This window comes from Malus domestica, chromosome 14 (assembly GCF_042453785.1).
Source record: "Malus domestica chromosome 14, GDT2T_hap1".
NCBI classification, from domain to species: Eukaryota; Viridiplantae; Streptophyta; class Magnoliopsida; order Rosales; family Rosaceae; genus Malus; species Malus domestica.
This window is the reverse complement of record NC_091674.1, coordinates 337,614-360,507: the sequence shown is the minus strand read 5'-3', so window position 1 is coordinate 360,507 and position 22,894 is coordinate 337,614. Positions and strand designations below refer to the sequence as shown.

At 35.6% G+C, this 22,894-nt stretch overlaps 4 protein-coding genes across 18 annotated transcripts; 2 read left to right on the top strand and 2 right to left on the bottom strand.

The window, feature by feature from the left end:
* Nucleotides 1-449: 449 nt before the first annotated feature.
* On the top strand, nucleotides 450-4,851 carry LOC103453876 (glutamate dehydrogenase 1-like). 15 transcript variants are annotated; one of them, XM_017337229.3, is made up of 11 exons: nucleotides 497-699; nucleotides 1,289-1,335; nucleotides 2,037-2,177; nucleotides 2,566-2,679; nucleotides 2,796-3,017; nucleotides 3,184-3,258; nucleotides 3,408-3,524; nucleotides 3,638-3,888; nucleotides 4,017-4,092; nucleotides 4,199-4,285; nucleotides 4,400-4,851. In XM_017337229.3, exons 3-11 carry the CDS (start codon nucleotides 2,070-2,072, stop codon nucleotides 4,583-4,585), a joined length of 1,236 nt encoding a protein of 411 aa, XP_017192718.1. In that variant the 5' UTR covers nucleotides 497-699; nucleotides 1,289-1,335; nucleotides 2,037-2,069; the 3' UTR covers nucleotides 4,586-4,851. The 15 variants fall into 15 exon arrangements, with proteins under 15 accessions (XP_008391683.1, XP_008391684.1, XP_028948745.1 ...); XM_017337231.3 differs by having other exon boundaries at nucleotides 497-703; nucleotides 2,049-2,177; XM_008393463.4 differs by having other exon boundaries at nucleotides 502-703.
* A 6,461-nt stretch (nucleotides 4,852-11,312) lies between these two features.
* LOC103453875 (protein NDH-DEPENDENT CYCLIC ELECTRON FLOW 5) lies at nucleotides 11,313-13,676 on the top strand. Its single transcript, XM_029092513.2, has 3 exons — nucleotides 11,313-12,310; nucleotides 12,735-13,202; nucleotides 13,281-13,676. Exons 1-3 carry the CDS (start codon nucleotides 11,723-11,725, stop codon nucleotides 13,473-13,475), a joined length of 1,251 nt encoding a protein of 416 aa, XP_028948346.2. The 5' UTR covers nucleotides 11,313-11,722; the 3' UTR covers nucleotides 13,476-13,676.
* LOC103453874 (protein SINE1) lies at nucleotides 13,594-17,270 on the bottom strand. Its single transcript, XM_008393456.4, has 3 exons — nucleotides 17,037-17,270; nucleotides 15,170-16,517; nucleotides 13,594-14,433 (listed from the first exon to the last, which is right to left on the bottom strand). The coding sequence occupies exons 2-3, from the start codon at nucleotides 16,508-16,510 to the stop codon at nucleotides 13,906-13,908; spliced, it is 1,869 nt and encodes a 622-aa protein (XP_008391678.3). The 5' UTR covers nucleotides 16,511-16,517; nucleotides 17,037-17,270; the 3' UTR covers nucleotides 13,594-13,905.
* Nucleotides 17,271-19,586: 2,316 nt separating this feature from the next.
* On the bottom strand, nucleotides 19,587-22,548 carry LOC103414841 (PHD finger protein ING2). The gene is made up of 7 exons (XM_008353207.4): nucleotides 22,329-22,548; nucleotides 22,143-22,214; nucleotides 21,812-22,017; nucleotides 21,399-21,462; nucleotides 20,970-21,226; nucleotides 20,803-20,841; nucleotides 19,587-19,902 (listed from the first exon to the last, which is right to left on the bottom strand). Exons 1-7 carry the CDS (start codon nucleotides 22,372-22,374, stop codon nucleotides 19,789-19,791), a joined length of 798 nt encoding a protein of 265 aa, XP_008351429.1. The 5' UTR covers nucleotides 22,375-22,548; the 3' UTR covers nucleotides 19,587-19,788.
* Nucleotides 22,549-22,894: the final 346 nt, after the last annotated feature.

Genomic DNA, 22,894 nt, shown 5'->3' with positions numbered 1-22,894 from the left:
TGTGTGGAAATGAATGGGAAGGTGGCAGTGTCAAGTGTGATCGTGTGTGGGAATCTAAGTGGTACAAAATCCAACAGGGGTAGGAGCATCGTATATATTCGTATTCCTGTCATGTGAGATGGAATTAATCATCATCATCATCATCACTTTAGAACTCGTTTGGAGGTGCTTATAAAATGATTGAAAGCACTTTTAGTGAAAATATTTTTGAAATTAATCTTTAGTAAAATCCAAGTGCCTTGGAAAAGCATTTAAGTGTTTCCCTTAAGAAGTACATATCTGGTGCTTATTCCATAAAACATTTAAAGTGCTTCTTCCAAAAAAGTATTTAAAGTGCTTTTGGAACCCAAAATTAATTTCACTAAAAATATTTCCAAACGAGCTCTTACACTTTCCAAAATGATATGACTATCTTCTTTATATATACAATTACACACACACATGTGTGTGTGTGTGTCTATATATATATATATGCGCGCACACAAGTCTCAACTCTGAAGAATTCCATAGAAGCAATAGCTAGAGAATTGGATTCTACTTTTGTCGCAATTCCCTCGGTTTTACTCATATATGCATTATCGACATCGATATATATTTATATCCACACTTCAAATTCGACTCTCTATCAGTAGTCATTTAACTACAACATTTAAGCTCGATTGATCAGTGTTGGCTGCCGCTGCATTTCTGGTTCCTCCTGTTGGTCTCTCTCCCTCTCTCTCTCAATTAGTCCGTGTATATATGTATACATATCTACACATGCACATATATATTCTTCCTTGTCTCTCTAAATTCCACTACAATTCTTTGGCTGTTGATCTGTATTGGTTTTGGAACCCTCGTGATTTTATCATCATCAATACCAATTTCGTACTGAATTTGCTTAAGGTTAATATTTCTTGCAAGCACGTAACAAAAGAGTTGACGTATAAAAAAAGGTACATGCACCTTTTCTTGAACAGAGAAAATGGAAATGGAAAATAAAAGTTGAAAAGGAAAACACTGAAGCTAATTCACATGCTAGAGAATTACGTGTTAAGAAGCTAATTCACATGTCTTAAATACGTACCTAGTATTTATTTATTATATGCGAAGAAATATCTAGGTATAAAGTTTGCTTGAACTGCACACTTGAAAGGCTGAAGCACCTTGCTGTTATATGGCTTGTTGATCCTTCTGTTTCTGCAAATCTCAGAAGCATTTCTTTCATCTTTCCTTTGTGTTCTTTCTTTTCTTTGGAGATAAAAGTGATCTTAGAAGTTTCTGAGCATGGAATCATGCTTTTTAGGTGATTATCAGTAAGGCACTTACTTTCCAATATGCAAACATTCGCAGGTAGGTCGTCTACACCACATGACTTTGTCTATCACATTGTTTTGTTTGATTTGTCACTATTTACTTTTGGAAAATGAAAAGATATTGTACTTGTGCTTGTGCATTGTGTCGTGGTGTGCACATAATTGCCAATATGTTATAAATGCATGATTGATGTTGCTTAATTAGAATACGGGAGATTGGCAAAAAAGGTGAAGACTAATGTGGGTTAGACACTTTACTGTACTAGTGCTGCTGTTTAATTATAGATAACTAGTGCAATTGATCATAATCAAGTATTATGAGTGTGAGAAACTTCAAGTTAATTAAGTACTGTAAATCGTTGAAACTATGAAAATAGTAACCTTAATAATCAATTACTTTAATCTCTTCAGAAAAATATAACTACTTGGCTAAGTTTCATGAACTTCAAAACAATTTTTCACCGAAATCAACACATATATAAAATGTTACAATAATCAGAGTGTGTTTGGAGAACCAGTTCTATGTTCGTAAGAGCAAATCGTCAGCAAGTACTGGCACAATTTTTATTTTTTTGATAAGTTTGTTTTATACATATAATATGCAGACTGGGGTTGAAGTTACTGAAATGTCATCCTTAATGGTCATTTACTTTGAAAAATTGTTATAGAGTGCAAATTGATGTATAATTCTTAATAATAGCTAGCTAGAGAAGCGAATTGAAATAGCTGAGCTTTTAGATTCTGAGACAGACAGTTGAAGAAGGAACAAAGATGAATGCATTAGTGGCAACCAACAGAAATTTTAAGTTGGCTGCTCGGCTTTTGGGATTGGACTCCAAGCTTGAGAAAAGTTTACTGATACCATTTAGGGAAATCAAGGTAATTATGCATATAATCTCCCTTCTGTATACCCCTTGGTCTTAATTATTAGTATATTTCACTCTAAAATTAATGTGGTTATTTTTCTTACATCCAGGGAAACATCAAGAACATTCATGGATTGTTATTGTTTAAACCTTAATACATAGTTGACTCAAACTTGTCACCAAATTTCTTATCAAACTAAAAGAAATTTCCCAACTGTTCGTCTATTTTCATTTACGCTTTAGCCATGAATATTTCAGTTTCAATTCCAGCATTTTCAGAAGATATTTCACATGTGTAACTGCATTTTTAATTCTAGGATACAATTTGAGGATATAGAAGATTATTTACTGAGTTTGAGTTTTCTCCTTTCATTGATTTTGAACTATATATTTCGGTGCAGGTTGAGTGTACTATACCGAAAGACGATGGCAGTTTGGCTTCATTCGTTGGCTTCAGGGTTCAACATGACAATGCTAGAGGCCCTATGAAGGGAGGAATCAGATATCACCCAGAGGTATATGCATACTTTGTTAAGTTTCACTTCGACAAATGCAAATGGTTGTCATGTATCAAGACTCATTGCCATGAAAGTGTCTCTAACTGTTATGGATCCATCTATGGAAAATGTAGGTTGATCCAGATGAGGTGAATGCTTTAGCACAGCTCATGACATGGAAGACCGCGGTAGCCAACATCCCGTATGGTGGTGCCAAAGGGGGTATAGGATGTGATCCAGGGAAGTTGAGTATTTCTGAACTAGAACGACTTACCAGAGTATTCACACAAAAGATACACGATCTTATCGGAATCCACACCGATGTTCCAGCACCAGATATGGGGACAGGTCCACAGGTTGAGCATGGCACATTTTTCATTAATTCTTTACATGAGATTTGATCACTAGCTGAAGTTGCTAATTAATCAAGTTGATCAGCTTGAATGTCTTCTAAACTTTGGACTGAATTTTAGCATTTTTTTCTCTCAATCTTTTTCCTTTTTTTTTTTTTTGTTTAAACAGACCATGGCATGGATACTAGATGAGTACTCAAAGTTTCATGGCTACTCAACTGCAGTAGTGACTGGAAAACCTATTGTAAGTAAATCATAATAAAAAGTTACTTCAGTTAAATTGTCCTCCTTTATTCGATTCATGGCAATCTTGTCTTGCAATAGTTCATACCTGTGCTACTAATTTTGTTTGTTTTTATTGCGTAACATTCTGTAATTTTTTTTGTTAATCAGGATCTTGGTGGATCACTAGGAAGAGATGCAGCAACGGGAAGAGGAGTACTTTTTGCAACAGAGGCATTACTGAATGAGTATGGAAAGAGCATCTCCGGACAACAGTTTGTTATACAGGTGGACTTTTACTGAACACAAAAAGTTTGTATGGTTGAGAGTCTGAGACTTGAGCCTGGATTAGATTTCAATTGATTTAACTTGTTGTCTAAGCTAAACTAAATCGATTTCAGGGTTTTGGGAATGTAGGCTCGTGGGCGGCCCAGCTAATCCATGAGAGTGGTGGCAAAATAGTTGCAGTGAGTGACATCACTGGAGCCCTAAAGAACAGCAAAGGACTTGACATTCCAAGCCTGCTCAAGCATGTCAAAGACAACAAGGGAGTCAAGGGCTTCCATGGTGGAGATCCAATAGAACCCAGCTCAATCTTGGTTGAAGATTGTGACATTCTCATTCCAGCAGCCCTCGGAGGTGTCATCAACAAGTTCGTACTACATAATTCTAATTTCTAATAAGCAGTACGAAAACTACATCAAGATTTTCGAAACATAATGAAAATCCTGAAATTAATATGGCTAGCCATGATGATCCAACTGTTGTTTTTGAATGTAGGGAAAACGCAAATGACATAAAAGCTAAATTTATAATCGAAGCGGCTAATCATCCTACTGACCCTGAGGCTGATGAGGTTGGTGCTTCGTTAATTGCTTGACAATTAGATTTAGAGAGGGGACAATTAAAACACCAGTAATGTTTAATTAGTTAAAATGAACATTCTTTCCTCTATTTTGCAGATCCTGTCAAAGAAAGGTGTTCTAATTCTTCCTGATATATATGCAAACTCTGGAGGAGTTACTGTTAGTTACTTTGAGTGGGTGCAGGTATATATCATATACACCATATACATATTTTCAAAACATTTTAACTTTACAATACAATAGCCATGTTTATTATTTTAACCTCATGCTACTAAATTGGTGGTGCATAAATTGCAGAACATTCAAGGATTCTTGTGGGATGAAGAGAAGGTGAACAATGAGCTCAGGACTTATATGACCAAAGGCTTCAAAGGTGTGAAGGAGATGTGCAAAACACATAACTGCGACCTCCGGATGGGAGCCTTCACGCTCGGAGTTAATCGCGTTGCAAGGGCGACTGTCCTCAGAGGGTGGGAAGCCTGAGCCTAACCCTGAGACAGTTTGAATAAAGATGAGGGCTCTCTCATGAGACTCCATTTCGTTTTTACTGATTTGGTATTTTGCTACCGCATGGAAATAAATTCAACACAACTAATTTCGTAGTATTTCTGTGTTGCATAAATATGTTTCCCTTCCAAGCTTTATCATGAGATATGTATATGTTCGACAAATAAATTTCACCTACAAATAAATTGCACATGTGCCTTGCATGTAGGCCGGAAATTTATATAAACATGGATTTTAAGATAGCGAGCGTTCACTATTAGTTTCCGCTAATAGACGATACATGTGATGGAAATTCCACTATTTAACTTTTAACCAAAAGATTGTGTCATTGATTGAGAGAAACTCAAGTTTAGGTTCTTTCTTTGCCTTGTGGACTTTTCTCATGCAGATATTATAAAAATGACAAGATTGTTGGAATATGAATTGAATATAAAGTGGTTATATTCAATTGAAATGCTTGGAGATAAACAAAGAAAAACAGCTTGCACAAAAAGAAATATGTACAAACTGGACTGGAAACTTACAATCAAGTAAATACATGAGCAAATAAAACTATATTGATCAAGTGTGAAATGCCATCGGATTGGCTTTATGTTGATCGGATTGCTCTAAGATTGAGATTGAGATTGAGATTGGTATGGGATGAAAGGTTTATGGTCCAAGGGTTGGAAAATCCTTTGACAAAGAAAAGAGTTGATGAATTAAAAGTAAGAAGGCTTTTTATTTGTACTTGTGTTCTGATTGTTTGAGAGATTTATTGTCTCGGCTTCTTCATGTATGTAAGGAACAAAAGCATTTGCTAAGGAACAATTAAGCAGTTGATTTCATTTCCATGAAATGGGTGAATATTAAGGCCCTATTTACGAACGAACAACATTTTCAGGCCTCATTTGAAGATATTTTAAAGAAAGAAATGAATGACAACTTCTTTATTTTGTCCAATTGAAGAAAAATTCTCTCTTTTAAACCATTTTTGTAGTGACAAGTAGTGTATCTTTTATTCATGAATAACTTTCAACTTGGATAAAATATAGAGGTTTTCATCCATTCTTTTCTTTAAAATATGTTCATTGTAGCGAACTGTCATGTCCCATTTAGTCCTCCTTATCAAACGAGGCCTTACAGTTAAATTGTTAGCAAGAGGCGTAGCCGCGTATGCGGTGGAGGGGAGAGCGATTGGTGTTGTCAGGGAAAACAATGGCAAAGCCTGTAAATAAGTGTACACTTTGTGGTGGTTGTTTACTTGTTTAAGTAATTCACATTAACCATTTAAAATGTTAAAAGCATGATATTGTATTATTGGATTTGGATATTACAGTGACAATGAATGCATTTAATGCAAGTTACTCTTATGAAAAAGGGTATTTTATTAAGGAAATGAATTTCACACGTCTCTTTTTATTTTTGACAATAAATTAAACGAAAATAACGGACATGATAACAGAGGATTGAAAGACTAAAAAAAATGTGCTTGATTTCCTATTTACAAATTTCTCACAACTTTGGAGAGCACTGACAGCAAATTTCCTTTTGACCAAAAAGTATTAACTTTTTTTTGCTTCCGTCCGACGCTTTAGTCATGAAAAAAGAACTCACCAAAATCACAATTATGTTATTGATTTCAACTCTTTTCAGAGTTCTGTTTAAAGGTGTGGTGAGCCAACCTAATGGTATCTTGAATTCAAACCATTCGTCCACTAAAGATTTCAAAGATATCTACCTTTTGTTAGCGGGTGAGGTATTGGAGGAAGTTAAATAAAATGGAAGTTTGAAAGATCTTTTTATGAAAATATACTAGAAAATGTGTGTGCCCTTCGCTGCGAAGATTGAATGTATTAGTCGTAACAGACATGTACAAAAAGATGCACTAAAAAGGCGGCAAGAACGGAATCACACCCTCAAATGCACCAACGCAGATAACACATACTAATGCCCCTTCATACAAACTGCAGGCCAAGATGCGCAAAAAACATTTGCATATTCCTTGAGGGAAAATTTCTAGGCTTTTGTTATATTATGTATTAAGGATAACCAAATTGTATCCCCTTAACACTAAATTTGTTCGAGTCACAATCCCCTTGCAAGGGTTGTAAAACTCAAAAGCTTACTGTCCAAAACCAAAATAACGTGTACCATTTTCATGCATGTGCAACATATGCCTTACACTGGAAAAACGTTTAAAATCAAATACAAATTTGTAAATCACGTACAAATTTTGTTTTACATTTTTATAATCAAGTAGCAAGTAAAATTACAAACTTTCAGCAATCTCAAAGCAGAAATTAAGATGCAGAGATATCCCCAAACATACAATATATTGTATGGAAGCTAACCGTAAAGGTTTGTGAAGCAAAATGCGGCATGAGGTTCCTCTTGAACAAATTGGAGGTACTTTAGCCTCTGTTCCTCCTCCTCAGTCAAAACAATTACAAAAACATAATAGTTTAACTAAAAAATGCATGATGAAATGGATAGTCTTCATGCAGAGAGAAAGTACTTTAATTTTTTTTATATAATATGAGACAACTATAAAAAATTATCTAGCATTTTTTCTTAGGTACATGTATAATAATACACAATTTGATGGGTGCCTAAGTAAATTTGTTAGGATTGTCAACTGGCTAAAACATATTGGAAAATAATCAAAAGAAAGCACTTTTAGTTGGTTAACTATTATAAACAATGGAAATTAGTATGAAAGTACCAAACTAAATCCCAATTAAGACAAAAGGCCTGCTTGACCAAGTTTAATAAACCAACATAGATGAATTTATCTATCATTATTGTTTGTCGTATATTTGTAGCTTCATCTATCGTCTTTTCTTGACTTTCTCAAATTCTCTCACTACAACCTCATTCATCATTCAATGAATTTAGATTTCAGATATAGACAGATGACGCATTATTGACTCTAATCCTCACTAACCAACGAAGCTTAAATGCTACTATTTTGCTCAAATTAAATAAATTGCACCCCTCTTCCCCATTTTCCACACAATTCAACACCTAAACAATGCAGCAAAAAACAAAAGAAGGGATAAAAGATTGTTACCTATGGTTAAATTTATTTATAATGAAAGTTGTTTTAGCTTTTTGAAAGAAGTTTTACATGAAAAGTATAAGGGGTGTGATATCCACACACCCCTTTTTACTTCTCCCACACCTTTACGGTTTTCGGCCATCGGATCGGATGAATTGAAGAAGGTCAACAGACGAAAATTAATAAGAGATGTGTGATAAGTAAAAAGGGGTGTGTGGATAGTACACCCCAAGTATAAAATGGGTGAATCAAGCTCTTGGAGCTCTTTGAACCACTTTATGAGCCTAATTGGTACAATTGAAAATGAAGAGTGTAATCAAACTTCATGAGCCTAATTGAAACAAATTAAAGACCATATTGAAAATGCATTAAAAGCTTATAATATGTTGTATAAAGCCATTGAACTTAATTTCAAGTTGCCTAAGAAAATGCCTAGTATATTCTGGCACTTGAGTAATCACCTCTATACATCGGTGTTCGCTTGCCTAACAAAAAAAAGAACAGAAATGAAATAAATTGCAATATATTTGGAATACTGGTGTATAAAACGTAATTTTCAAATCATATCCAAGCTAATTAAAATGCTAATCCCTTTCAATTAAGCTTGGGAGCCACTGATCATGACATGTTATAAATAGGGAAAAAAAAACTAGATGAACAACAAAATGATGTCGTAATCTGCAGAAGATTAATACCTTGACTAACTAAATGAATTGAGAATGAAAACATCTAAAATTCTAATAATTAAGTACAATTACCAGAGGAAGCAGAATAAAATGTCAGAAGTGATACATTAAGATAAGTTTGGCGGCATCAAAATCACTGAAAAAACATGCATAAACCCAACATGCATTAAATCACTAAGACTTGACTTCACTTGCTTGTCAAAATATAAAAAAATTCAAATAATATTGATTCCATAAACTTGTTCAAAGGAAAAAAAAAATCCAATCACCTCTAAGGCTCTAACCATATGGTGGGGGGACTTCCTCTTCCGCATTTAAATGGTGAATTGAAGACCGATGCTGGCAGTATACCAAGAGCAAGTGCAACCCGTCTACGGCAACAAAAACACAATTGACTTTCACACTACATAAATAAATGATGAAATAACACATGCCCCCAATGCATTGTTTTTTTTTTCTTTCTTTCTTCTGTGTAGTAATAAAAAAAGGATAACATTGCCTTGAAAACATATGACATACATATTATATTCCGTAGCCGGTCATTGATCATGCATAAAGAAATAACGCATGTCATTTAAGCCTCTGCACAAACGCAGAGAAGAGGAAAAATTTGTCTTCTTTTAAAACAAATTATCTCCTTGTACAAACCCATAGAGAAGAGGGTAAAATTGTCCTCTTCTAAAACAATTAGACTTCCTGAATGAACACACAGAGAAGAGGATAAATTTGTTATCCTTCAAAACAAATTTTTCGAGGGCACAAAAAAAATGACCTCCCTTTTCTACCGCCTTGATAAGAAAAAAAAAATCACACATTCATACACATATGAATCCAACCATGCATTTTAAACAAATGCCAAGACATAGATGGCTATAGAGGTTTTTTTGCCAGTGACTAAACCAAAACCACCGGCAAACAAACAGTGCAAGCCACGTAAACAAACAAGTACATAGATGCAGCGACAAAATGAGGAGAAACAAATACGGACAAAGAAAATAACTTTATTAAAAAGAAACAGACATATAACCGCATAAACAAGCACGCTAGCATATATTTTAAAACAACCAAAACCAAGTCATAGACACACTTGATTTCCTCGTCCAGCAATCAAAATCAAACCACATCTATAAACCATGAAATACCAAATATGAATATAAAAGGTGATCGTCACCTAAAACTATATAAATTAATCGGCAAGGAGCTGCAAAAGCAACAACAGACAAATGCAACCAAATAACAATGAAAGCCATTACCTTACAATATGTGCATCATGCATTCAGACACACTAAGTTATCATTCATTACATTCAAAATTTTCTTTACTTTCATTTTTGTTGTATTTCTATCAATGTCTAAACTTACACTAATTCTTGATAATTTGTACATATTTTCACTGTAATTAGAATAAGTACTAATTCTTGATCATTTGTACGTATTTATATCGATGTGGCTTGGTGTCCCTATTAACACAGATATAATCGGTTGAGTTATTTCAACTCTGATCATTTAGGAAACAATCATCACCTCCATCTTTTCTCTTCAGGAAACAAAATCCCATTTTTGATGCCTAAATCACAAATTACCACGATACCATATCAAAAGCAAAGCAAATTAAACCAAATCACCCACATTTTTTATGCCTAAATCTCACCAAATGTACGCTTAATATTGAACTAAAACCTATTGTTAGTTTGAGTACTTTTGGTTTTGCAAGAGAGGAGAATGTGCGTTATTTAGAAGTCTGCTTTGGCTTTTCTTTTACTGTTTCTACGGGTTAGTTTGTTATTGTGTTTATTGAATTGTGATTTCAATACTCGTATAAATTTGTAATTCATGAGCTTAATCTCTTAACTTATGTTTTGATAAGTTTAGTCTTACAGTGCCTTCTTAGTCTTATTCTTCCGGGTCTTCCTACACCTTTTTTTGTGCACTGCTTGTTATTATGTCAATTGAACTCCTGGTAATTGAGGTGCTGGGATTAGTGGGATTAGTGTTGCTTCTTCGGTTGACCTTCTTGTGCAATAGGTGGTGCTTCTCCCTTAGAGAATTAAAGAAAGCTTGATTTGTATTGAGTGTATTTGCTAAAGATTTACATGTTACTTTCATAGCCAAATAAGATAAGTAAATAATTATAAAAAAAATGTATAATGATACAGACAAGGAAGTATGGGATTGAATTTGATTGAGCACCTGGTTCTTTAACTCTCTATATGGTATCATAACTTCTTGGACGGTTTAGAATCAGAGGGCACAATGTCTTCGAGGCTGTGAATTTCAAGAACATCTTGAAATTGAGACCGCCAACTAAGGTAATTGTTGCGACCCATAGGAGTGGTGATCATATTGGAGATATTGAAGGATGTAGGAAGGGTTGAGGTGGCCATGACAAGGGAAAAGCGGGAAAGAAAACGCAGAAGTAAGGTACAGAATTGAAAGGCGAGCGTTAGCTCTTCTGGAAGGATGATACCATATAGAGAATTAAAGAAAGCTTGATTTGTATTGAGTGTAACGCTTTGTTATATGTACAGATTTACATGTTGACTGTTGTAGTAGGTAAACAAATACAATAAATGAGATAAGTAAATACACAGACAAGGATTTATGGGATTGAATTTGATTGAGCAACAATGGTGGTGTGATTTGTAATATTCTTGTCAGCTTCTTCTGTGGCTTCAACTTCCATCTCATTACCGAAGACACAGACAACACAGTTTCGATCAAGAAAGAAAGATTCTATACCAAGAACTGTATCATTTCAAGAATGAACTTACACAATGTAAGAAAAAGAAATGGAATAATTGTAAATTGTAATGGTACCAAGAATTGTCGGATGTTGGTTCTATCGTTTCTTCTCAAAATGAATTGTCAGGTTGAAAGCAGACGCATAAATCATAGCAGTACGTACTTACCAACACCGAATTGGTACCTTATCAACGAAAATTCTTGGCGCTTCAGCCTTTTCATAAGCTACATCCTCTATTTTATGGACCATTTGAGATTATTGCTAAAGTGGGACGTGTAGCTTACAAGTTGAAGCTACAGAGCCATTCAATCGCTGGTTGGTTGGCAATCAGTTAGAGTCGATCTTCTGGTGGTTGAGCAGAGCTTGCTCAAAATTCAAAAGCCAATTCTTGTTCTTGTCTTTCATAAATCTCAGCAAGTTAGGGTTAAGGTAGATTTGGTTCTATCACAATTTTAGTCATGTCGTTACTGATTTTTTTTTTTTAGCAAGTCGCTGAGGCAAAAGCAATTCAGGGGGTGAAATGAATGAGATATATAAGAATTGTCTTGTAGCGAAAATATCCCAACCAACAGCGCAGCGAGCACTCAGCACAGCAGGGATAAGCCACTTTATCCTCTGGTGGGAAAAACACAGAAGAAGAAGGTGATGAGTAGCATGGCGGCTTTCAGTCCGTTTTTGTCACCCAACAGTTTCACTCCTCTCTCTGGTACTGCTAAACACACAGACTACCATTCATCTTCTTCTTGTTTGAGTAGGTTGCTGCAGCAGCACTTGTGCAAAACTACTACCACTAGTACTAGTAACAACAGCAAGAAGAGAGAATTCCCAGCTGCGTCAGTGGCGGCTTCAAGTTCAATTTCTTTCCCCTACCAACCACCTATCAACGTGGAGCAAGAGTTCAGCGGCCATGGAGTAGTCTTCAAGGCCATTGGCGACAGCTGTGTGGCTAAGATGGAACTGGACAATGGAAGTAAAGCCATCATGATGCTCCCAAGTGGCCTTATCACCTCCTACAAGGCTTCCATGTGGCATGGCGGCACTGTCGAGCTGCTGCAGTCTTCAGTCTCCGAATCGGAGGAGAATGGTGTCGGCGGTGCCGCTGCCGCCATAGCCATTCAAGGAGGGGTGTCTTTAGCCTTTGACTGTTCGAGTGAGGTGGGTCAACAAGTTCCTTGGTCGCCGACTAACTGGGCTCTTCATCAAATTACAGGGAATCCTCAGGATCACATTCAGGTTCCTTTTTCTAAACTATTTTTCTTTAACAGTACTAGCTAGTTGCAAACTTAATCACATTGTAGCGGATAAGGTCGTCGAACTACTTAAAAGTAAAGTTCTCTTATCAAAGTTGTGTTGCCGGGCAAATGCTTAAATTGAACCAAGATAAAATCTAGTCTAGAGACTCTAGACCACATATTCAGACAATAATCGAACTTAGTCAATTGCCTAAATTCACAGTTTGCAACATAAACATCTTATGTTACGGAAGATTCTAGCAAAAGAAAATTTCTAATGTATATTTAGAACAAAATGCATTGGCCATTGGATCACCATATACCATTTGCTTGAAACTAAGTAATTGAGAAAGAGACAATCTGCGTATAGAGGAGTAGCTAGTAGTTAATTCTAATTTCCTGATCAATCAAGCATTTGATTTCAGGTAGAACTGATTAGCACAGATTCAGAGGACATGATTGAAATCAAATACATTATCACTCTCAAACAAGATGTCTTAATCTCAGAGATTGTAGTCTCTAATTCTACATCTTCGTCGCTCCAACTAACCGGCTCTATTTTAAGTCATCTGACGGTAAGCTCACCGGATGCAACTTATGCTATTGGTTTGGAAAGATCAGATTTCTTTACCAGGTTGCCAATTTTGTCAAGTTTTGGTATCATTCCTCCCGACTTTGGCATGAAAAATGAAGCTCAGATCAGCAAACTATGGCAGCAAATGGCTGGCTGGGGCCCAAATAATCAAAATGATGGCAAACAAGCAGATACAAATCAGAGAGGAAATAATGAAGAAGAAATGGAGGGTGAAGAAGATGACAACTATAAGCATTTAAGAGAGCAAATGAGCCGAATATACACCAGTGCCCCTACCGACTTCACAATCATTGACAGGGTACTTTCCTCCTATATTTCACTTACAAATTCAGGTTTTGGTAGCAAATTCAGATATTTGTGAATTGTGATGGAACAGGGTAGAAGAAACTCAGTGGTAGTAGGAAGAGATGGGTTTGATGAACTATACATGTTCAGTCCTGGCTCGAGCCATGAAGACTATGGCAAGTATGCTTATATATGTGTTGGCCAATCTGCCGTGCTAAAACCAATAATTGTACATCCTAATGAATCATGGAGGGGAGGACAGCGCTTATACAACCCCAATCTCTAATTTCTCAGCACATGACTCAGCTCTTATCTTCTAAGCTTCGGTGTACCAAGCATACAAAAGAATATAACTTTTATGATATGAGATTGTGTACAAAAAAGATTAAAGTAGCTCGAGTATGTTGTTTGAACTTTGAAACTCCAATTCATCTCAGCATGTGAAAGATTACAACTTTCAAACATGAAAGAAGGTTCTTGCCACAAAGATACATGCTCGTTTAAAAAAACCACAATTTCAAAAGCAAGGATGAACATTTCCTCAAGAACACAAATTGTTCGATTCTCTTCAGTACATCGACCATTCACAACTGGTTGTGATGCTTAAATTCTAGTGCTACAGAACATACAGAGATGCTACTGTCTACTACCATTGTTCACTTAATCAAAAGAAATTGATCCATCAGAATGAGAAGACTAACATGGAAGCGAGTACATTAAGTTGGAACTAGATAATAACCTTCATGCCCTTCGCCGTGGTCATTAATCCAAAGTAGTGGCATAGCTACTGCAAGTAGTGTGAAAGAAAGACCACAAAACAACTTAACAGCAGCCTTTCGATAGGGATTTTTTATGCCAGCCTTTTGAGCTACTGTTTGGTTTTCTGGAACCACCTCATGAGATATTTCATTTTCTGGAACCACCTCATGAGGCACCTGAACATCAGCATCCCCTGGAATGCCATCTGTTGATGACACTGATTCAGGACCACCTTCGAACTGCTCACTGCCACCATAGAAGCTACCATGCTCCCCGTCATCATAGTTTGCACCATGTGAATAACCATCTTGATCATATCTGACTTTTGGGCTCCAATCACATTCGTTCATGGATAAACTTCTAAATCTTCTAGCTAGTTTTTCGGAGAACTTTGAGTTGGCATTATTTGGTTCCTGAAGAGAGTGAACAAGTCTTCTCGGAGTATTGAAGATGATGTTGTCCACGTTGATTGGAGTGCGAGACCTCTGAAGCACAGGAGAGGCAATATTGGTCAACTTCAATACCATAATATGCAATACCAATACCATCCCAAGATTAACAACATCAAAGAAAATCATAAGATTGGCAGATTTTAATAAAAGTTCAGTAGACAGCAAAAGTAAGAAATCAGAACAGGAAGCAGGAGATTATAAGAGATTCACTGGACAAACAACTTAAGCTGTTTGGGATAAAGGTAACCAACCAATTTCATTATGGAATCAGAGAAGGATATTATGAGTTTGAATCCCTACAATTTCCTCCTCTCAACATAAGTTGAATTCCAAATGTTGGGCTCTAATGGTGAGGAGAGAACCACGTGTGAGGAGTGTCAGAACATAAAACAAGTGTCTGTTCATGTCCTTGGCTTAAGTTTTTGGGATATAGATAACGCAACAAACTTTATCGACTATTACATACCATGCCATTCCAAGATTGACACTCTTTTATGGAATGCTAAGCTTTTCAGCAGAGACAATTTCCCAAAGAGTTAGACATGGTAAGTACTTTGGGCAATCATTACTACAATTACAATCCAGCAAGCAATTTATTCACTTTGTTGCTGCATTACTTTCAGTTAAAGTTTTGACCCATGCTCCCAAAGTTAGTTGGATAACTACTTTTACCACCGTCACAATCAAATCAGCAATTGTAACTTCAAAATAAAAAGAAGTAAAGACAATAGATTTCTACCATATATACAACAGTACATGTGAAACTCACCCGAGGACTAGTTGTGGTGCTTCTTGATACTACATTTCTAGGATTTCTTTGCTGGAACCCTGTAAATTCCTCATTGCAATCTCCATCGCATTTCATGAATTCATTACTCCCAGAGTTACCTGGAAATCCATTCGCAAAGGCACTACCCTGAGCAATCTCCGAGAATAAACCATCCTTGAGAGACACATCGACTCCTCCATTCTCATGACTCCAAAGCTTCCGGTTTATGCTCCTACAATCATAAATTGAGTTTTGGGTAGCCTGACTACTCATTGTTACAGGTGAGTCAACAAATGAGTCATATTCAGCAAAGGAATCCAGAGTCTGTGATTCAGGTGACACTGATGCAGGAGACTGATCACCTCCACTTGATAAGTTTCGCCTCCTGCTATGGTCTCTCCTACTAAAATTTGACCCACAGGCTGAACCAGGAGCCTTTTCAAGTTTTGAACCTTTATCTGCAGCTATTCTCCTTGCAGTTTGCAGAGCTTCAAAGGCAGCCCCTGAGACATAAGCCATCTGATCAGACTGACACTTCTCCATTTCTTGAATTATCAACTCAATCTCAGAGATAATGCTCCAAGGATCCAGGCACTTCATCAAGAAATTCACCATTTGAATAGCTGACAACCGTTTCTGAGAATTCCCCTCCGCTACACCAGTATTCAATATCCGGATTCCAGCTTGTATCAACAACCTAGCATATGGTTCAACAATTAATGCATTACGCTTTGCAAGAGCCATAACCAGACCCATGTGTGCATTTGTCTGAGTGGACTTCTCCTCCAAAGCTCCAGAAACATTCTGGCAGACCCTATTGACCATCTCATCAGAAGCAAAACGCCAATTATCTGAGTCAACAAGAGCCCTTAAGCAAAGGGCAGCTCCAGAAGTCAAGCTCTCTTGAGAACCCAAGAGGGAATCTGAGAGAGGAGTGCAGAGTGAATGAATAATGTGCCTCTTCTTGTCTTCAGGGGTGGTTGGGTCAATCCCATATCGAGCAATAGCTGGGACGACCTTTGAGCATGCCTGTTGAAGAGGGAAAGACCCCGCACTCGAAGCCAAGGTCTTGATTATGGTGGCCATGATGCTGTTTATTAGAGGGACTATTTTGACACCGTGAACACGAGCAAGAACTTCGTAGAGCGAAATGGTGCATTCTCCAGACAAAGAACCAGTTTCTTTAGTCTGAGAAACTTGAGCAAGAAACATGGGGATTGCCTTGGAGTCCAAATCTTTCACATAGGATTTGAGTGCTTTCATTGCTGATCTACGACTATCAGCATCTTTATCAAGATTTTCCAACTGACGCCGCAGTATCGGGCTTAAACTTCTACCCATTGTTGGCCTGCATCCAATTCAAGAAAAGAGTTTATTGAAATGATTAATGCCTAACAAAATGGTTTCATGAGATGGGTTTTTCTAGCTTTGCAAGAGAAACGCAGAATCAAACGCACAACCATGAAAGTCCAAGACTTTGGAAATGTCTGAAACTTTCCCAAATCACAAGAATTGGAAAAGTATGAGGTTTTGAGCATTTGGACGGCAATAATAACCACAAATGTCAAAACTTTTCTGGATCTCTTAGTCCTAAATGTCAAAAATTCCAAAATTGAGGACAAAAGCTGGTTTCTTTCCTCACATTTTGCATAGAAATCAAACAGATAAATACTCGTTCGCTGCAGAAAACGATAAAAGGTATATATTTTGTAGATAAAATTGATAGGGCAAAGCAGCACAAGAACTCAACATAGCAAATGGGTTTCTCAGATTTACCATTAACAAACATAAAAGATCCAAAAAAAAAAAGAAAGGGAAATTTAAGAAAGTAGTGCTAGTGCCTTTAACATCAAGAACTGAGAAATACCTTCAAAGCTGCTCTCTCCTGATGCTTGGGTTTTGACTCTGAGCTGAAACGGAGGTTTCTGAGAGAGAGAGAGAGAGGTTTGGAACTTGAGAATTTGTAATTTGAGGGGTTGAATAAGAATTCGTGTATTAAGCGTATTATAGGGAGGGCTGTATGTATTGATGAGCTTTCCCTTTCTGGCAGTACACAGTTTGAGAGAGAGAGGCCAGAATTTCAAATCTTCCTTGTAAATTCCACCGCTCTCCCTTCTCCACTGGATCACACAATGAAACTTTCCTTTTAGACGAAAATGCCCCTCTTTTTAATTGACTTTTTACAAAGGCCTTCTTCATGTTGCCTTGGGAATTGGATTGCCCCTTTTCTAAGTTTTAGTGTATAATAAACCCTTTGAATTTGATAATAAGTGGTGATCAAATATCCACCCTTGATTTTGAATCTACATAAGTTTTGAACTTATTTTTTCTTAATTGTTATTTTTTAATAGGAATGGATATTCAACTTCAGAAATAATAAAAGCAAGAAAAGAAATACTTTAAAAAAAAGTATTTTTAATAAAGAGATGAAAATTTTACATTTGTAAAATATGTATGTATAAGTTATATTTTTGTTTTTTTTCTATCAAATAATATAAGTTATACTTTAATAAAGGGTATAAATTCATGATTACGTGTCATTTTACATGAAAAATTAGAATATGACTCAAATAATGTAAAAGAGTCAAAATAATATCTTTCATTTTTGGGAAAATTAGGTTCACATCATTCTTTTTGTTACTCCATTGATTAAAATCCTATTCATTTTCAATTTTTTATCAAGGTCCTTGGGTATTAATAACATCATTAATTATTTAAATAATAAAATATTTTTATTTTTAAATATATTCCTTTAATGTTAAAAATGTTACAATTAGTATATTTATATTTATGGCTAAATTTTTTTATCATATATTTTTATTTTTAGTTTGTACCTATTTTTTATTTGCAAATATTTTTTAATTTGTACCAATTTTCTTTTCATTTTTAATTTGTACCCATATATAAGCTTCTTTTTGTGCCCATATTTTTTAAAGTTTTATTTGTGTTTGTACCCATGTGTATACCGTCACGTGACATTTAATCAATGATAGAAAAATTACATATGGTATATTTATGTTTTATGCCTAAACTTTGTATCATATATTTATATTTTTCGTCTGTACCCACTTTTAATTTGCAACATTTTTTTTAAATTTGTAGTATTTTCTTTTTAGTTTTATTTTGTACCCATGTATTAATTTCTTTTAGCACCTATATTTTTAAAAATTCATTTGTATTCATAATTTTTAATTTTTTATCTGTACCCTAATTTATTTCTAATGTACCCATTCTTCTTTATCAATGTACCACTTTGTTATATGTGAAATGTACCAATTTTTTTAACACTATGGATAAATTCTTTTGCCATTTATTATTTATTATTTTTACATAGTTTTTATCCATTTATTCAATCAAAATGTTTGAATTTTTTTATTGTAACCGTTTCTAATAGTATTATAATGAGGGATTTTAAATTTATAGGATTATAAATCTCATAAAATATCAAACAATTAATGTCAAAACTATAAAAATATAAATATTAATAGTAATATAATGAGGTGTACAAAGTCAAGGGACCTTGATCAAACTTTGAATATTATTAAGATTTTAATCAACGAATGTTAAGGATTAGGGACCGCATCCAAAGTATCCCTTCATTTTTTCTCTCTCCCGTCCCTTTTCTTTGGTCGAATTGTTCTCTCGTCTTCTAGACAGACACATAGATATGTCCAAATTACACGTTGCAAGGATATAATTAATGAATAAGGTCTTAGAGTTTCAACATCCCAAGGACCGAGAAACGATGGAAATCCCAAGGCTGATTTGGTCATTCGCATTCAACTTTATCCGGGAATCATGGCGGGGAACTACTGTATTTTTTAGATCATACCAAATGGGTCATTTCCCGCTCTGCTTTCCCTCTCAATATTGGAATGACTCTAATACCCCATCATCCGATCATGACTTAAATGTCATGGGTACACCACATACATAATTTACGTGTCAAATTGCTAATAATAAAAAGACATGTGTAAATTTTCATCACCTTAGCGTTGTATTATTGATAATGAAAGCCGCAATAACTGTATACTTATGTAAATTGTGCTTTTAATAAGTAGAGAAATAATAGACCATAGATCCTTAAACACTAGTTTATCGTAGCTAGCAGCCTGGCCCAGCAAAAACTAAAAACCACATATATCTAAAATAGTAGAACGGCAAAAATAGTGACATGTTTACAAGCTCGGGATAAAAGTAGAGCTCATGGATACGAGGATTTCTTCATTGAGGAAGTCATCTCTCCAAATAAAGAAGAAAGAAGTTGCAGTTTTTTCAGGATCTACATCTGGCATCGTTTTTTCTACAGCGGAAAATTCTGTGTTTTCACTCAGATTTCGATTTCCAAATAGTTATAATCTTTACCCAATAAAAAGCAATCAAATTTGCGCTTGAAATGAGGAGAGTAGAGGGGAAGTTGTTAGATAAGGATGGCATAGAAATAGATACGTGTAAGCATCTGAGTAAGCTCACCATCATCACTATATTACAATCCTCACCAACCTTACGGATTATAGTCATAGACTCATAACCTTCTCCCCGCTCTTTCCAGGCTAAATGATACTGAAACAACAACCATGTATAATTCATTAAAAGCAACTTAGGCCGTGCGAAAGATATCACTGTTGACTCTGTGGTTGTAGTCTGCATGTTGGACAGTACCACTTTCCCTTGAATCTTGTCTCGGGTGTCAACCCAACACATGCGTAATGGAACCATTCACCTCCTTGGCACTGTCAATAAACACAATAAATACCAAACTTCATACGATTAACCTTGCACATATTTATTTTTCTACATCCAATGACAACCAATATTGTTTTTTGGTCAAACCAGTAAAAGGTTATGCAACTAGCAAAACAAAAACCAGATTTCTCATAGTTACAAGTTGTAAATCTATAAAGTGGATACTTAACTGATATGGATTTACTGTCAACTTTTTCCACTAAAAGCATGTAGAAAGTGATTACAAAGATACTGCTGAAAGAGTTACAACTATGAGCGGATCTGCCACCCCGAATTTTCAGGGTTCTCTATGCACTATGATTCTTTAAGAGTGCATATGAATTCCAGCTCATTTATTATTATGCTATTACATAGGCACAAAACTCAACCCGCTCGCTTAATGTTTGGATGAAGGACTTCTAATTCCTAAGCATTTAGTCAAATGAAAAAGAAATGGATCACAAAAAGTTTGATAAGAGGAATTAGAAAATTCCCCCCACATGAGCATTACAAAGACATGTAAGAGGGATTTGCAAATCCCTCTCACATTACCTTTTGTAATGCTCATGTGGTACATTTCTAATCCCTCCTATCCAAATATTTGTGCCCCAGTTCTTCCTCAATATGCCTAAGTCCTTGGAATTTGGAAGTTCCTTACCCAAACATACACTAAGTTCCCTTAAATTGACACTCATGAAATGAAGAATGTTGAGAAAATTAATGCAAAGGATCCAACTATTGATATTTTGTAGTCTATTGCTAATATTTGTTGCTGCAGATGATTCTACTATCGAACTTCTAATTTAATGAACAGATGCATTCCATCCAAAAGAAGCACATAAAAGGTAATTGACCAGATAATGAGAGGGAAGAAGAAATTAAACAAAAATGAAGCCATAAGGACTTACATTTTCATTGTCACAGGCAATCATATCTCCAAAAGAGACCTGAAGAATGATGATAATTCCTTTAGTTCAAAATATGCAGCAGACATTTTCAAAATAACTGAAGAAACTGTAAAAATGAGGTGCCAAAGAGTAGCTCAAATTGAAAATAACTAAATTTCAGGCATAACCTGATGGCAAACGCAGTAGGTAGGTTCATTTGGATCAATGGGTTGCTCAGCATCAATGGGGACAGCATAATCCTTTTTATGGCTCCCTGGGGGAGGCATGAGCTCAAAGTCCCTATCGCGCTCTCGATCCCAGTCCCTATCCCTATAATCAAGCCTTTTTGATTGAGGTGTTATATAAATAGGCTTGCGTTTTTCATTTTTAGGAACAATAGGTAATGGAGGAAGAACTGCTGGTTCATCTGGTGCTATTTTACCTTCTGAGAGAATCAGAAAGCACATAATTTAGTAGAAGTAGTTTATAAATGTTATGATTCATTGATTTCAATATATGCATCCTCAAAACAACATAAGTGCTGCCTGAATTGGCTGATATGACCAAAAACAAACACTAAGATATCTGGCAGTCTAGACTTTCACAAACTACTGTACCTTGCTTCAAATCTTCTGCAAAGTGATTCAGATCCTCATCCAATCGTTTTACATGACTATCTATCTGATACAAACAAAAGATGTCAAATTTCTGTAAGTTCCAATCATAAAAGGTTCAAAAATTCCAAAACATTTGAACTTGCAATTAAGGGAATTGTTAATGGCACTCCAACAATCTCATTTTGCACTCCAAACTTTCTATAATTAGAAAGAAAAATACACTTATGAGGAGTGCAGAATGAGATTTTTAGAGTGCTAATAATAGTTCCGCAATTAAAATCCCATAATACAGTTACACCAATTAAAATCCCAAATTTTAACAGCAGCCCATTTGACTACTAGACAAAATTCGAAGAAACGCATCGGATTCAGCGTGCCAACTACAATGTAGTAAAAGAAAAGGCTCAGCTTACCAGGTCATAAGCTTGTTGTGCCAACAAAACCTTCTCAGTACATAGACTCAACGCACTATCCTGATTCGATTCGATTTCTTTCCGCATTTTCTCAATAGCGGCTTCATCTTCTTCAATGTTGTTATAATTATTGTTCCATTTCTTTGAGCTCTGTGAAGACAATCCCAGACAGTACTTAGTCTGCTGCCTCGTCTGGTGTATCATGGCTTTTTCCCAAACACAAAAATTTCATCCACTTATCAGAACTTTGAATCGTAAAAGCGCCAAAACCAAAAACCCTAAAAATTAAAAAACTGAAAGCGTTGGTCGAATTGAATAAGCGTGGCCTTACATTGAGAGCGTTCGTCGAGTTCTCGGATGGTGTTGAGGAGCCTCTGGAGCTCAGCAGGCAATGTGTTTGCGTCTTTGGAAACCAAAATTCCCAAAATTCAAATTTACACGAGATTCAATTCGAATTTATTTCAAATTCAAGTCAAATTAACCAAAACCCAATTGAGGGATCGAAACATAAGCTTACATTCAAGATAGTCGTCGACGTACACTCCGGTCCTTGCAATTGCCATCGCTGCAAGTTGGGGATTTTTTCTATCTAGGGTTTCTCTCAAAATTCTTGTTCTACGGGATGAAATACACAAGCCGCGTCGTTTTGGTTAAAACCTTAAGGATGCGTTTGGCACGTGGGAGATCCATAGAGGATGGAGGATTAGTTTTTCCTCTCTTATTACAAAATTTTGGATACTAATAATTACCCTCCCAAAATATTTAAAAATTAGTTAGACTCGTAGTAACTCTTCATATTTAACTCTTTTTTCCAATTTTATCTCTATTAAAAAATAAAAATACTAATTTATCTCTTTATTCTCTCATCTTTGCCAAGCATGGTAATATGGTAATAGGAATATATATATATATATATATATATATATATAATTCCCACATTTTTACCAAGCATGGTAATATGGTAATAGGAATATATATTTCCCACTCTCTAAGGAAAAGCATGGAGCTTTATTTTCCATGAATTTTGTTTTCTTGTACCAAAGGCAGCACAACAAAATGAAATAACAAAGCATAAATAACAAT